The sequence below is a fragment of the Geotrypetes seraphini genome, chromosome 9 (assembly GCF_902459505.1).
Source record: "Geotrypetes seraphini chromosome 9, aGeoSer1.1, whole genome shotgun sequence".
Classification (NCBI taxonomy): domain Eukaryota; kingdom Metazoa; phylum Chordata; class Amphibia; order Gymnophiona; family Dermophiidae; genus Geotrypetes; species Geotrypetes seraphini.
In genome coordinates this window covers 79,464,934-79,481,533 of record NC_047092.1, presented here as the reverse complement: position 1 = coordinate 79,481,533, position 16,600 = coordinate 79,464,934, and the positions used below count along the sequence as shown (strand labels likewise).

The 16,600-nt window shown below is 42.1% G+C and overlaps 1 protein-coding gene across 1 annotated transcript in view; it reads left to right on the top strand.

The window, feature by feature from the left end:
* Positions 1 to 16,600, top strand: part of GRIP1 (glutamate receptor interacting protein 1) — a 399,879-nt gene that overhangs the window by 350,743 nt on the left and 32,536 nt on the right. Inside the window, 1 exon segment of the mRNA XM_033958481.1 lies at positions 13,131 to 13,364. Coding sequence (XP_033814372.1) covers positions 13,131 to 13,364 — 234 coding nt within the window.

Genomic DNA, 16,600 nt, shown 5'->3' with positions numbered 1-16,600 from the left:
TCGTGGCCATTGAGATGCATTAATTTGATGCTTAATCTCAATGCTCCAAATATCTCTAAGACCATTTTTTTTTTTTTATGTATAAATCCAGATATTAATTTATACCACATTGCGGCCTGGTGTCCCATGGAATCTATCTGAAAACATAAGAATTCCATACTATGATAATTATTAAGATTTTTCCATTCAGAGAACCCTGTCTGAATGGCCTGCTTCAATTGCAACCATCTGAAATATTGTGATTTATTTAAACCAAATTTATTTTGCAATTGTGAAAACTCAAGCAGTTTACCTTTATTTATTACATCTTCTAAAATACAAATTCCAGCCATCATCCAATGTTTCCAGATAATTTTAAAACCGCCAACTTTGATCTTTGGGTTAAGCCATATTGTTTGAGTCGTTGATTTAGTTATTGGAATAGGAGTTAGATTACTTATATATCTTATAGTTTTCCAAGTATCCATTAATATTTTATGATCTTTATATAACCTTGGCATTTGAATACTTATCACATGACTCAGACGTAAAGGAAACATTAATCTCCATTCTAACCAGAACCAATCTGGTATATGTTCAATGGGTTCTGGGAGGATCCAATACATACCATGACGCATAATATAGGCTTGATGGTACCTATAAAAATTTGGAAAATTTACCCCTCCCTCCTCAATTGGTCTTTGTAAAGATACTAGAGCAATTCTGGGGGTTTTTCCAAGCCAAATAAATTTTGTTAATATTTTATCCAATTTTTTGTAAAAAGACCCCTGGAAAAAAATTGGTATCATACCCATTTGATAACAAACTATTGGTAAAATCATCATTTTTACAGTTTGCACTCTCCCCCACCAAGATATGCACAAAGGATTCCATTGCTCACACATTTCTGACACTTTTTGTAATAAATTTTTTTCATTGATTATCATAGTTTCTTCTATAGTTTTTGTAATCCAAATTCCTAAGTATTTTAATCCTTCCTCTTTCCAAATAAAAGAAAATGAGTCAAATAAACTTTTTGTACAATGTACGTTGAGTGGAAGTACTTCTGATTTATTCCAGTTTATTTTATATCCTGAAAATTTTCCAAATCTTTCAATCAGTTCGAGTAGCTTTGGAATGGTTGTTTCCGGATTTCTCAAATAAAGTAATATATCATCCGCATATGCTGATAATTTATATTCTCTATCTGAATGTGGAATACCCTGTATCTCCTTTATCTGTTCTATAGCTAATAACAAGGGTTCTAAAACGATATCAAAAAGCAAAGGAGATAGTGGGCATCCTTGTCTAACCCCTCTTTGTAGAATAAATTTTTCTGAAAAATCATTATTAATATATAATCTAGCAACAGGGGAGTTATACAATGCCTTTATTATTTGTATAAAACCGGATCCTATACCAAACCATTCCATTGTCTGAAACATGAAGGACCATTCCACTCTATCAAAAGCTTTTTCCGCATCTAATGAAATAGAGAATGCTGGGTCATTGATGGATTTTGTCAAATATAACATGTGATGTGCCAATCTAGTATTATGAGACGAATGTCTTTGAGCAACAAAACCTGTTTGATGCATATCAATAATGAAAGGGAGAGCTTTAGCCAATCTTAATGCTATTGCCTTAGTTAAAATTTTTCCATCCACATTTATTAAAGAAATAGGTCTATAGTTTGATACCAAAGTAGGATCTTTATTTGGCTTAGGTAAAACTATAGTTATTGATTCAGCCATAGTACCTGTAATACAACCTTTATTTAGTTGTTTCTGATATAATTTTAATAAATAGGGCATTATGATGTTTTGGAATGATTTATAAAACTCTACTGTATAACCATCTCCACCTGGAGCGGATCCAACTCTGAGGGACTTCAATGCTGTACCTAACTCTTTTAAGGATATTGGTTCTTCTAAACTTCGTTTTATATGTTCAGGAATCTTTGGTCCATTTATTAACTTTAAAAATTCTATTCCATCTTTTTCCTTTTCTGAATAGGGCTCGGAAGAATACAAATCTTTATAGAATTTTAAAAATTGTTTTATTATGGGATTAGTTTGAGATAACATTTCTTTATTTTCATTTTGAATTGCAATTATTTTTGTTTTTTTCTTTTTTGCTTTGAGATAATTTGCAAGCAATCTTCCCGCCTTATTCGAATTTCCATAATACAGAGCTTGTTGTACAAATAAATCTTTTCTAATGATTTTTGAAGAAATTTCATTATATTTACCTTTAGCTTTTAACAATTCTTGTTGTGTCAAATAATCCCATTTTTCAATTAATTTTGATTCTAGAGACTTTATTAATTTTTCTAATTCTATAAATTGTTGTTTTTCTTTTTTTATTTTCATTGCTGAATAAGAAATAATTTGTCCTCTAGTATATGCTTTAAACGCATCCCATAAAGTCTCTATGGAAATTTCTTCTGTATCATTAATTTGAAAATATTCTTCTATTTTTTTTATAAGATTTGTACAAAAGTCATTATCTGCAAGCAATGTATTATTCAATTTCCATATAGGTCTGTTTATATTTTGATCTATTATTTTAATTTCAATCCACACTCCACCATGATCAGATAATACAATTGGATCAATGACAGCCTGTGTGACTTGATGTACTAATTGATTAGAAACAAAAATATAATCTATTCTAGAAAAAGAATTATGGACTTGTGAACAAAACGAAAATTCCCGACCATCAAAATGAAGTATACGCCAAATATCCTTTAAATCACAAGATTGCACCAAATTGTCAAGACCTAATGATTTTATAAATCTTCTCGGGCTTTTATCTATCAATGGATCCATCACAGCATTGAAATCTCCTGCCACTATTAAATTTGAAGTAGCCAGTGGAAGAATCAACTGTTGCAGAGTTTTAAAAAATTCATTTTGATTTGAATTAGGGGCATATATATTGAAAAGCGTCATGGTGGTATTTCCCATGTCCATTTCTATATATATCCATCTTCCTAAAGGATCAGCTGCCTTAAACTTAAATGAAGCGGAACATTTTTTATTTATTAATATTGCAACTCCAGCTTTTTTTCCTATTGCTGCAGAAAAGTAACATTGCTTGACCCAATCATCTTTTAGCTTTATGGATTCATTATTTGATAAATGGGTCTCTTGTATGCAGCATATATCAGCGTTTTGCCTTTTCAAAAATAATAATGCCTTTTTTCTTTTAATCGGGTGATTTAGACCATTAACATTTAAAGAGATTATTTTAAGATCCATTTAATTTTAATGTAATATGTATTATAACAATCCCATCTGCAATGTTTTTTATGAACTTCATTTTCCCATAAATAAGATAGTTTGAGGAATTATCTATTTTACCCCTACCCTTAAAATTTAATACCCTCCCATTCCCTCCCTTCCCACCCCATTTGTATACGATCACTTGGAAACACAACATAGATCAGGTTTAACATTACTCCATTACAAGCTAAAAAATAAATTATAGTTTTATACTTATTACTCCATGCTAATAACATAGTATAATATATCCTTATACTAATATTTGTTATATTTATTTTCTCTTTTATTCATTTTCAGAAATATATATATATATATCTATTTTTTTTCCCCTTATAATTCTTACCTTTCTTTATTTTACAAAAAATTACTCTAAAACAGAATAGAGCAAAGAAATGATTCTAATCTACAGGATTTTAACAGAGTTTCATATAATTCAATCAAGCCTGACTAAAAGCTTAGTTCCTAAGAACTTAAAGGCATTACTAAAAACTTAAAAGCCTAGAAAGTGTTTATTACATATTTATTATTATTCTGGATTCTTAAAATTGCAATATATCAATTGTCAGGTTAGTCAAAGTATCTATTAACCCATTTTTAAGTAAATAAATAAATTCAGTTTAAGTATATAGTGAAAGTCATTGGTAAATAAATATCCAATAAAATGCAATATCTTTCTTTCAAAATTATATGTGTAAAGTATGAGAAGGATGAGAATAAAATAGATGAGAAAAAGATATAGAAGAAATACAACATTTGAAGACAATTTTTTTTTTTTTTTTTTAAAGAACTTCTATAATAAACTTAACGTTCTTCACTATCTTTGTCAGGGAACATGCCAAGAATGCATAACAGTTAGCTCAGTGTATCAGCTGGGAATGGTTACAAGCTTGTTTGCACATATGGCAAACATAAAGGAAGGGCTCAGCTGTTCTCCTCCAACTGGGTGGGAATTAACTTTCTGCTTCTTTTACTAATATAATTGTAGTCATTATGTTCCACATCTTAGCGTATGGGTCTTCCAGGATATTCATAGGAGCAGGGCAGATTCAGTTTGTAATTTACTCATGTGTTGGTAGCCTTCTATTCAGGATTTTTTTTTTTTTTTTTAATGAGACACTTCCCAATCGACCACAAGTTTTCACGCAGGTTGCACTACTGTTTGTACTTCCTGTTGACACGCAGATCCCTTCCTCTACTCAGCAACTCAGCAAACATAGTATCTCTAGTGTTCCACCTTTCTCCATTTCTCTCCGTGAGCATATAATCCATGCTCCTCCATCTCGTCCCTTCAGCTGCATATATATTGAATTCTCCAGGTAGATCAATGTTCTTTTTTTTTTTTTTTCCCCTCCACAACATTCTGTTACTGACATGTTTGCATTCTTTTCAAGTTGTTCCATTTTCCTGTTATTTGCTTTTTTTAAAAAAATTCTAGCATTCTAAACGGTTTTTACAGTTTTTTAATGTTTAGATTATTTTGTATATAATAAATCAAAGTGAAAAGTTATTAATGTCTTCTTGTTATATTAAATACTTTAAAATATTCCCAAAGTTTCTTTTTAAGATGTCATTGGTTGTTCAAATGTTTCAAGGTATTCTGCTAGTTTTTTAGAATCATTAAAATTTTGTGTTTTATTTCCTAATGTTACCTTCATCACCGCTGGGTAGAGTAATCCATATCTTGCCCCTAGTGCTCGTAGCTGAGGTCTTAAATCAAGGAGTTGTTTTCTTTTTTGAGCAGTTTCTCTAGCAAAGTCTGGCACAATATGTATCCGTGCATCTTGACATCTTAGGTTTTTATTTGCTTTAGCTAGCTGGCATATTTCAACTACATGTTGATATCTTAGTAGTTTAAAAATAAAAGTTCTTGGACCTTTTTGTGTGGTTGTTTTTTGTCCCGGTATTCTGTGTGCCCTCTCTATTTCAAGAGGCACCTTGGATTTTATAGGCAGTATCTTTGGGAGGAATTGTTCTAAGAAATTGATAGGATCATTTTTTTCCACTCCTTCCGGCATCCCAATAATTCTTAAATTATTTCTTTTTTCTCTATTCACACAGTCTTCCAGATCTTTCTTTAATATTTCCATTTCCTTCCAGGCTTGTTTGTTTTGTATAACCTCAGTATGTACTTCCTCTGCTCTTTCCTCTAAGTGTGTCATTTTGTTGTCAATTAGATCAACTCTTTTTGTTAATATAGCAACATCATCTATTGCTTTTTGTAGTTGTTTTTTGATCTCCAGTACTATATCCTTTATCTGTTTTATTTCTGCCATCATATTTTGATCTTCTGCAGGCAGTGGTACTCTTGATGGTGTCCCTGGTTCTGGCTTTGATCTTTTGTTACTGCTGGTTCCTGATCCTCCGGTTCCTGCATCGTTTTTATTTTGTTTGTTTGATGACATTTTCTTCTTATCAATCTTTTTTCCAAATAAAATTGAATTGTTGGAGTTTTAAATTTGAAATAGTAGCTTGTTTAGCCTGGAGCACAGCTCTTAACCGACCATTTCCTTGTGTGTCCAAGTTCTAGAATCCAGACTCTCATCTCTTGGTATGGCTCTGGACTCTCGGGGTGGGGAGGGATGGGGGGAGGGGAGGTTATGTTTGTACTGTTATTTTATGACTGATGCTACTACTTGTGTTCGCTTGTTTTTGTTGAAACAATAAAAATCATTTGAACATACAAACAAAACGTGTTCCTTACAATAAAGGGTGAAAAACAAAGCAAAAACACAGCCGCTGAAGGAGACCAGAGACTGAGGGATACTTGGCCACTTCTCATAACTGTACAATGCCAAATTTAAAAGTTGTAATAAAAAAAAACAGTAAGGACTGTCTTTATCACCTCAAAAGCTTCAGCCTGAACATCCAACACCAATAATCATATCTTTTCTGATTTTGCATCAAGTTGAGACAGGATATTCAGAAAATGTGTTGTGTCTTTCATATATTAATCTGCCAAAGGTACCAAAGGACAGAGGAAACTATCTCCATATTTGCGTACTCTCTCTAACAGGGAGTTTCTTGCGGACACTATAGGACAGTCAATAGGTTGTTGAGCAGCACACATTTCTTCTCTCTCCTACACACATTAGGTATAATACTGGTGGGGATGCCAAAGTCCCAACAGTCAAAGAAAGGAGCCAGCCAGACCTTGGGAGGGGGGAGGGGGGGAAATGCTGCTGCTGCTACTGCACAGGGACGTAGAGGGGTAGGGAAATACCGCTGCTGCACAGAGAAGTGGAGGGGGAGGGAAATACTGCTGCTGAACAGGGAAGTGGCTTCGGCTTCTGCACAGGGAAGTGAGGGGGGGAATACTGCTGCTGATGCACAGGGAAGTGGGGAGGGACATAGAAAGAAAGGAAGAAACAAACAGGCAGGGAGAGAGACAGAAAGACAGACAGACAAAGGAGGCCAGGGAGAGAGACAGACACAAAGAAAGACAGCGGGAGGAAGAGAGACAGAAAGAAAAAGACAGGGGTACGGAGAGAGACAGAAAGAAAGACAGACAGACATATATTCTAGCACCCGTTAATGTAATGGGCTTAAAGACTAGTTCTTTTATATTTTTTTCAGCGTATTATTTTCATTACTGGTACAAGCCCGCTAAATATGGGATCTCTATCTATGCTCTCTTCTCTGTAGCTCCTGTCTTGTCCTCACGGTTTTTTGGCAACTTTCTAGCTTATATTAAGCTAGGATGTTTCCGTCTGATATCCGTTTTTGCTATCTTTTCCCCCTCAGGCATGCTGTAGGCACTTAGTAAGTTCTTCATTGGTAGGGGTATTAATTTATTCACTTCAAAGAAATACAAAAAAAGAAATCCAACCGAATCTGCAGAAAAACCACCAAAACAGGAAAACCAAACAAAAACTGCATACAATGTACACCAGGGGTGCCCACACATTTTGGGCTTGCGAGCTACTTTTAAAATGACCAAGTCAAAATGATCTACCAACAATAAAATTTTAAAAAAACACAAAGCACACTGTACGCATAGAAAATGTTAATTATCATTCCTATTCCAGGGTTTTTCAGAGGTCAAAGCAGATGACTATATGCACTATCACCTCAGTAACAACCATACAAAAATAGACAAATATACCCCCCTCCCTTTTTACTAAACCACAATAGCAGTTTTTAGCGCAGGGAGCTGCGCTGAATGCCCAGCGCTGCTCTCGACACTCATAGGCTCCCTGCGCTAAAAACCTCTATTGCGGTTTAGTAAAAGGGGACCTTAGTGTAAAATATCAGCAGATATAAATTCTCTAAATTGAAAATAAAATCATTTTTCCTACCTTGTCTGGTGTTTTCATGAGTCTCTGGTTGCACTTTCTTCTTCTGACTGTGCATCCAATCTTTCTTCCCTTCTTTCAGCCTGTATGCTTCCTCTCCTCCAGACCTCATTCCCTCCCCCAACTTTTCCTTCCTCTCTCCCTGCCCTTTCTTTCTCTCGGACTCCCTTTCTTTTTTTTCTGTTTCTCTTCTTTCCTTCTGTCTCCCTGCCTGCCCTTTTTCTTTCTTTCTCCCTGCCCTCCCCCAAGCCACTGCCACTGCCATCGGGGACCAGGACCCAAACCGCCACCAATAACAGGCCCGAAAGCTGACGCCGCCCCAAGCTCTCCCTGCTTCGGCCGACCAGCATTCCTCTCCCCGACATCAATTCTGCCATCGGGGAGAGGAAGGCTGATCGGCCCAAGATCGCGAATGACCTATTGGGGGAAATGCTGCCGGGTCCTGCCTTCACGGAAACAGAAAGTAGGCAGGACCCGGCATCAAGAAGAGCAAATGCTTCACTAACCTGTCTCCCGCCTTAGCCCGTAGCAAACGCTTGCTTCAGGGCTCTCAACATGTGCGTGCCGGCTTCCCTTCTCCCCACCCCCCCCGGACATAACTTCCGGTTTCGGAGGGAAGAGAAGGGAAGCCGGCATGCACACGTTAGAGCCCCGGAGCATAAGTTCGCTATGGGCTGAAATCTCCAAGTCGGGTTTTTTTGTGTTTTTTTAATGTTCAGCAGCGGCGGCGGCAGCTGGGTGCCCAGCTAAAAGGCCCTGGGGAGAACACTGGAGAGGAAGGCTGATCGGCCCGGTTGATCAGGACGGCAACACGAGTCTATCACAGAGCCCGGGATGGGCTCCGCAATCGACTCATGTTGCCTTCGTGAGCTACCGGTCGATCGCGATCGACGTATTGGACATCCCTGATGTACACGATGCAGGCAAGAATTTATTGTACCAAAGTTAAAATGCAGTAATAAAAAACCTTTTTACCAACCAAGAGACCCAACACGGTCCGTGTTTCGGACAACACGCCTTCGTCAGGGGTCCATGGTAAATAAGGTATATAATGTATCGCAAAAAAATGAAGGTAACAACAAATGCCTGTGTATTACACCAAGAGCCGCTGCCAAAAAACAAATCTGCTTTTAAGTGATTTGGTTTTTGGCAGCGGCTCTTGGTGTAATACACAGGCATTTGTTGTTACCTTCATTTTTTTGCGGTACATTGTATACCTTATTTACCATGGACCCCTGACGAAGGCGTATTGTCCGAAACACGGACCGTGTTGGGTCTTTTGGTTGGTAAAAAGGTTTTTTATTACTGCATTTTAACTTTGGTACAATAAATTCTTGCCTGCATCGTGTACATTGTCTGCAGTTTTTGTTTGGTTTTCCTTCAAAGAAATACGTCACATCATTCACCACAAAACGTCACTTCCACACTATTAAATGATAGTTCATTATTTCACCACCTTTAAATGAATTTATATTTCGGTCACTCATGATTATTTTATCCTTTATACATTCTGTTGACAGCAGTCTTTTTTGATTCACCTTTTTTGATTTATCTCCATTAATTCATTTACATTACATCACACTTTATTTACAAATAAATTACATATTATTTTAGGGTACATTTCCATTTATGTTTTATTATCTATAGCAGTGTTTTTCAACCGCTGTTCCGCGGCACACTAGTGTGCCGCGAGATGTTGCCTGGTGTGCCGCAGGGCCGCCGGGCCCGGAGCTGACAGGGGGCCCGAGGCAGGGGCGCCAGTAGCTCGCCAAGGCAAAGTGAGTCGATCACCCAGGACTCACTTTGTCTTGGCGATCTAATCTATCGAGCCGATAAGTCTTCTTCTCCCCGACATCAATTCTGCAGGCAGAGAGGAAATTCGGGCCAGCCAATCGCTGCCTGGCTGGGCGGAACTTCCTCTCCGATTGCAGAATTGACGTCAGGGAGAGCATGCGTCGGAGTCGGCTTTGGGGCCTGTTATCCATTGGTGGGTCCTGTTCCCCGATGGCAGCGGCAGTGGCAGTGGCTTGGGGAACGGCAGGGAGAAAGAAAGAAAGGGGGCAGGCAGGGAAACAGAAGGAAAGAAGAGAAACAGAAAAAAAGAAAGAAAGGTCAGGGAGAGAGGAAGAAAAAGTTGGGGGAGGAAATGAGGTATGGAGGAGAGAAAGCATACAGGCTGATAGAAGGGAAGAAAGATTGGATGCACAGTCAGAAGAAGAAAGCGCAACCAGAAATCACCAGACAAGGTAGGAAAAATGATTTTATTTTAAATTTAGCAAAGTGGAGGCAGTATTACCACAGTTTTCAAAGGAATTTGCCCAAATAACTTAATAGTTAACTGGGTAAATTCCCAGAGATGAAAACTTCCCTTCACTTACTATGCACAGTTCTGAATTTATATCTGCTGTCTATATTTTACAATATGGTCACCTTTTACTAAACCACAATAGTGGTTTTTAGCGCAGGGAGCCTATGAGCATCAAGAGCAGCGCTGGGCATTCAGCGCAGCTCCCTGCGCTAAAAACTGCTATTGTGGTTTAATAAAAAGGATGGAGGAGGGTATATTTGTCTATTTTTGTATGCTATAAAAACCAAATACAGAGAGAGACTGAGAGCTGTTGACGAAGAGCTACGTGTGTGTCTTTCTTCGATTCCAGCCAGAATATCAGCTTTGTGTTCAGCCAAACAGGCTCAGGTTTCGCACTGAATAAAGTATTTTATAATTTTTCACTATTCTGTTTACTTAATATTTCATAATAAAGTAATTATAAAATACTTTCTTTGTGTTTATTTGATTCCTATTCAAGAGAATTACTTTATATATAATCAATATAGGCAGAGAGTTAAATTTTTTAACATTTTCTAATGGTGGTGTGCCTCGTGATTTTTTTCATGAAACAAGTGTGCCTTTGCCCAAAAAAGGTTGAAAAACACTGATCTATAGGACCCTTGAGGAAGACAGGGTTGTCGAAACAAGGACCCATGTTGGGTCCACAGTCCCCATCAATTGGGTTTTAGACATTATACCAGTGTTTTTCAATCTTTTTACACCCGTGGACCGGCAGAAATAAAAGAATTATTTTGTGGACCGGCAAACTACTAAGACTGAAATTTTTTTTAAAACCACATTTCGGCCCTGTCTCCGCAAGCTCGGTCCCCACAAACCATCTGATCCCTTCGGCACAATCCTCAGTTATGATTTTATATTGAACATATTTTATTAAAGTATAAAAAGAAACAATATTCTGTACAATTGTCATTTTATAAATATACAGAGCAAGGACCAACAAAACCCCTGTCTCCCCTCCCCATCACATATATGCCCTCTACTATCAAGAAAACTGAACAAGCCAAGTTATTACAGAATGCTACATAGAAATATCATGCTAACAGAATACTGCAGTCACACATGACAGGAATAGTGTTAGAGGAGTGCCCTCTGGTCAGAGAGAGCCCTAAGCCAGCTGGAAGCTAAAGAAGCACTGCCTGGGCTTTGCAGTCCCCAGTTATGTCTCTAGCAGGATATATATTTCAAATCTGATTTATTCTAATGACAAAATAGAAATAAAATTATTTTTTTCTACCTTTTGTGGTCTCTGCTTTCATCTTCTTTTCACTCTTTTCTTTCCAGCGTCTGCCCTGTCTCTTCAATCCAGCATCTGCCCGTTCCATCCACTGTTTGCCCTCTCCCCTTCCATATGTATCTGATTTCTTTCTATGCCCCTCTCCCCTTTCCATCCAGCCTGTGCCTCCTCTCTCCTTTTTACATCATTCATTCCAGCTTCACTGCTTTCCTCATTTTTATCTCTCCTACACCAGATCTAGCATCTTTATCCCTCTCTTATTTATCTGCTGACCCCCTTTCCAGCATCAATCTCTCTCTACTTTCTCATTCCTCTTGTCTCTCCCCTTTCCCTCATCTGATCTCTCCATTCCACCCTGACCCCTGACCCCCTTGCCCTCCTGTAATCCCCTGCTAGCTGTTTCCTTCCTTTTTTCTTCTCCCTTCCCCCTCCCCCTTTCCAACATTAACTATCTTCCCATCCCTTTCCCTCCTCCCCTCCCAGTAGCATCTCTCCTTCTACCTCCCTCCAGGTCCAGTAGCAGCTCTCACTTTATCCAGCAGCTTCCCAGCCTCCAACAGTGGCTTCCTCTCCTTCCAGCAGCTCTCAGTACTTGACTGCAGCAGTGATTTCCTTAGGCAGCCTTGGGTCCATTGCCGCCTCTGAAGAAAGGGGAAGTTGCCGAAGTGAATCACTGCCCTGGCAAGTACGAGAGCTTCTGGTAGGGGAGACAGCCACTGTTGAAGGCTTCCCATGATCTTGCTCCTGCGCGCCCTGCACATTCGCGGCCCCCCCCCCAAGCTGGCACAAATAGCGTTGCACCGCAGGCCCTGCCGCCCAAGATGAGCCAGAGGCCCCTACCCACCGCATCCCACACGTGGGCACAGACGCTGCTGATGGCGCCAATCCACACGATGATCCCCCCATGCACACGGACCATGTCCCTTCTACCTGCACCTGCAGCTCTCTTCCTTCTATCTGTACCATCCCTGCGGCCCTCTTCGGTGACTCGGCAGGGGCAGCGATCAAGACAGACTGCCAACGTTGGGACCTTCCCTCTCTGAGTCCCGCCTATTTTGTTTCAACTTTCAGTTTCCGCATAGGCGAGACTCACAGAGGGAATGCCCGACGTCGGCAGCCTGTCTTGATTGCCCGAGGCTGGAAGGAACAGCAGATTTCTGTCAACACCACCGGGGCAGGAAATTTAACCGCATTGATTTCGCCGGCCCTGTGTGGACCGGCAGGAATTTTCTGCGGACCAGCACCGGTCCGCGGACCGGCGGTTGAAGTGCATTATACTATGTGGATTAAATGACAATATTTCAAATAAAAAGCCTGCATCTTGAACATTTCTTGCACAGTTCTCTTGTTTTTGGTTGTGTCTCATCTCTGTGGAGCACCAAGGGTCAACTTTTTTTGTTTGTCCTTCCTCTTCTGGATGCACTGAGATGGGCTTAATATTCTGATTGGTTCAGCCACCTAAGGCTCCTCCCTTTTTTGTTGTGGCAACTGTACATGAACCTGCTGGTAACGCTCCTAACCATTACCGTTCAGGCTTTGCAATTACCACTGCATGGTAAGTGAAAAAAATTACCACATTTTCCCTCTTTTACAAAACTGTGATAGCAGTTTCTAACGAGGGGAGCCACGCTGCTCCCTACGCTCATTAAGTTCCTATGAGCATTGGGAGCAGCGCGGGCCATTCAGCTCGGCTCCCCGCGCTGGAAACTGCTATGCAGTTTCTTAAAAGAGGGGTTTAATAAAAAGACCCCCTAGTTAACAGTTGCATGTCTTTCATTTCTAGGTTAAGATTGTAAAATTTTTTAGCTGCTTCATAAGTTACATACAAATGAAACCAAAAATGTATTCATTCTATTTATTACCTTTTGCTATGTTCTAACACAGAATTTGAATGTGATTGTCTATGACACCTGCATTGAGATTTTTCATAAACCAATCTTATTTTTCAATCTAGCTATGAATAAAATCCTTATATGTTAATACTATAGGCAACAATCATGTCAGGAAGTACACTGAACTTGAACTGCAAGAATCCACAGCTTCACAGTCAGCTGGGCAGACAGTCCAGTTTTCAGGAAAGAAGCACTGGAAGGCCACTTTATAACCAGGCTGTTCGTAGCAATACTTTACCATCCGATGCTGGAAGAAAGTCAGTAGCATTGAGAAAAATTAAACAAGAAATGAAAGAAATCATGTCACCAACTCCTGTGGAGTTACACAAGGTTTGTAGTTTTTTCTTTGTTTGAGATTTTTATATTGAGCATTGCCTAGAACTATTTATTCATGATCACTGACTTATTATTTGAATAGAGGGCATAATTTTATAAAGCTTCTTTTTCAATTATAAGGCATGTGTTACATAAGGAAAATGGTTCTTATAAAATTGCGTACTGGAATGCAGACATAAAAACTAGGTGAACTTCTATGTGATCTACATGTAGGCTCCCCAAGGCTAAAATCTGGTTAGAACTGGGGTAGAGTTGGGATGTCTGCACATATTTTTTATATGCATATATTTATACCTTCTGTGAAGCAGGTATAAATTTATACCTGGAGCTCTTTTACTAAAGTATGTAAGGTATATAAAGTGATTAACTTACAAAAACAGTTTATCTGCTATCACGTGATAAACCAGGTATTAATGATTTTTTCCGAATTTTCTCTCATGCGGCATAGAAAGTGCAGTGAACAGGCATGGAAGCAATAGCCAGTTTACGCACAGTTAAGTTATCCCACAACAACTGAGAGCAAGCACCACATACTAATGGATACATTAATGCATGTCCCGGCAAAAAATACTATGCTAGCATATGGTAAAATATGCGTTAAACTGTGTTAATTGCAAATCATGATGCAATTTAATAAAAGATCCACTTTGTGTACTATTAGGGATAGTCTGGAACCCAATTTTATAAGAGCACATTGCTTTGATAAAATGGGCATAAAATACCGTATTTTCACGCAAATAACACGCACCCGTATAAAACGCGCACACGTGTATAGCGCGCAGAAATCACGATGATAAGCACAAAAACTTTGGTATAACGCGCTCACGATTATACCGCGCATGCTGCCCGACTCTCCGTTCACCCCCCTGACTTCCGTGCACTGCCCCGCCTCTCCGTGCGCTGTCCCGACTCTCCGTTCACCCCCCCCTGACTTCCGTGCACTGCCCCGACTTTCCGTGCGCTGTCCCGACTCTCCGTTCACCCCCCCCTGACTTCCGTGCACTGCCCTGACTTTCCGTGCGCTGTCCCGACTCTCCGTTCACCCCCCCTGACTTCCGTGCACTGTCCCCCCTTGAAGGTCTGTCCCCATCCTGAAAGCCTGATGCCCCCCCCCCGACGTCCGATACATCCCTCCCCCCGAAGGACCGCCGATTCCCCAACAATATCGGGCCAGGAGGGAGCCCAAATCCTCCTGGCCACGGCGACCCCCTAACCCCACCCCGCACTACATTAGGGCAGGAGGGATCCCAGGCCCTCCTGCCCTCGACGCAAACCCCCCTCCCCCCAACGACCGCCCCCCCAGCCGACCCGCGACCACCCTGGCGACCCCCACGACCCCCCCACCCCCCTTCCCCGTACCTTTGGTAGTTGGGCCAGAAGGGAGCCCAAACCCTCCTGGCCACGGCGACCCCCTAACCCCACCCCGCACTACATTACGGGCAGGAGGGATCCCAGGCCCTCCTGCCCTCGACGCAAACCCCCCTCCCCCCCAACGACCGCCCCCCCCAAGAACCTCCGACCGCCCCCCCAGCCGACCCGCGACCCCCCTGGCGACCCCCACGACCCCCCCACCCCCCTTCCCCGTACCTTTGGTAGTTGGCCGGACAGACGGGAGCCAAACCCGCCTGTCCGGCAGGCAGCCAACGAAGGAATGAGGCCGGATTGGCCCATCCATCCTAAAGCTCCGCCTACTGGTGGGGCCTAAGGCGCGTGGGCCAATCAGAATAGGCCCTGGAGCCTTAGGTCCCACCTGGGGGCGCGGCCTGAGGCACATGGGCCCAACCCGACCATGTGCCTCAGGCCGCGCCCCCAGGTGGGACCTAAGGCTCCAGGGCCTATTCTGATTGGCCCACGCGCCTTAGGCCCCACCAGTAGGCGGAGCTTTAGGATGGATGGGCCAATCCGGCCTCATTCCTTCGTTGGCTGCCTGCCGGACAGGCGGGTTTGGCTCCCGTCTGTCCGGCCAACTACCAAAGGTACGGGGAAGGGGGGTGGGGGGGTCGTGGGGGTCGCCAGGGGGATCGCGGGTCGGCTGGGGGGCGGTCGGAGGTTCTTGGGGGGGGACGGTCGTTGGGGGGGAGGGGGGTTTGCGTCGAGGGCAGGAGGGCCTGGGATCCCTCCTGCCCGTAATGTAGTGCGGGGTGGGGTTAGGGGGTCGCCGTGGCCAGGAGGGTTTGGGCTCCCTTCTGGCCCGATATTGTCGGGAAGTCGGCGGTCCTTCGGGGTGGGGGTGCGAGTGGTCCTGCCGGGGGGGGGGGGGATGTATCGGACGTCGGGGAGTCGGCCGGGCAAGAGGGCTTGGGCTCCCTCTTGCTCCGATCGTGGATGCGGGTGCGGGTGGGAGCGCGTGCGAGCGGTCGTTCGGGGTGGGGGTGCGAGTGGTCCTGCCGGGGGGGGGGAATGTATCGGACGTCGGGGAGTCGGCCGGGCAAGAGGGCTTGGGCTCCCTCTTGCTCCGATCGTGGATGCGGGTGCGGGTGGGAGCGCGTGCGAGTGGTCGTTCGGGGTGGGGGTGCGAGTGGTCCTGCTGGGAGGGTGAATCGGGCGTCGGGCGGGGTGGGAACTATGTTTTAAAACTTTTGTATACCGCGCTCACGCATATAACGCGCGAGGGGTATGCGCGGTAGGTAAAAACGCGTATAACGCGCGCGTTATATGCGTGAAAATACGGTAGATAGCTATTGAACATTTCACGTAAGCACTGCATTATGAAGTTACCACTAGTGGAGATAATTTTATAAATTTTTTCTACATATGAAACCCTGTTAGAGGACCTGTGAGACAATGAGGTATACAGTCTTTACCATCAGGTATTGGGAAAGACACCAGTTCCAGCCTGCTCAGTGAGTAAGGCCCCACTGCACTGGGTATAATTTGGCATCCTTGCTGTGGAGGATCTGAAGATCTGTGAACTTGCAAAGTATTCAGCCTTCATCTACTTAGTAAGTGAGGTTCCACGGCACTGAATATAATTTGGCCTCCTTACCACAGCACATGCCTGTTAGTGTGTCTGAAAGAGTGTGACCAAAGAGGCAGGTCCCACCCCTTTGGAGCTAATGAGGAGTGAGGAACATGTTACTCTGCTCCTTTCTATGTGGAATTGAGAAGGTGGGAAGTCAGCTCTTTTTCCTACAATGAAGGGACATATGAACCAGCATGTTCAAGTAGCAATGGTATAGTCAATATCAAGGCCTGTAAATATATCTGCTTCCCCTGAAGTTTCCCTTTCA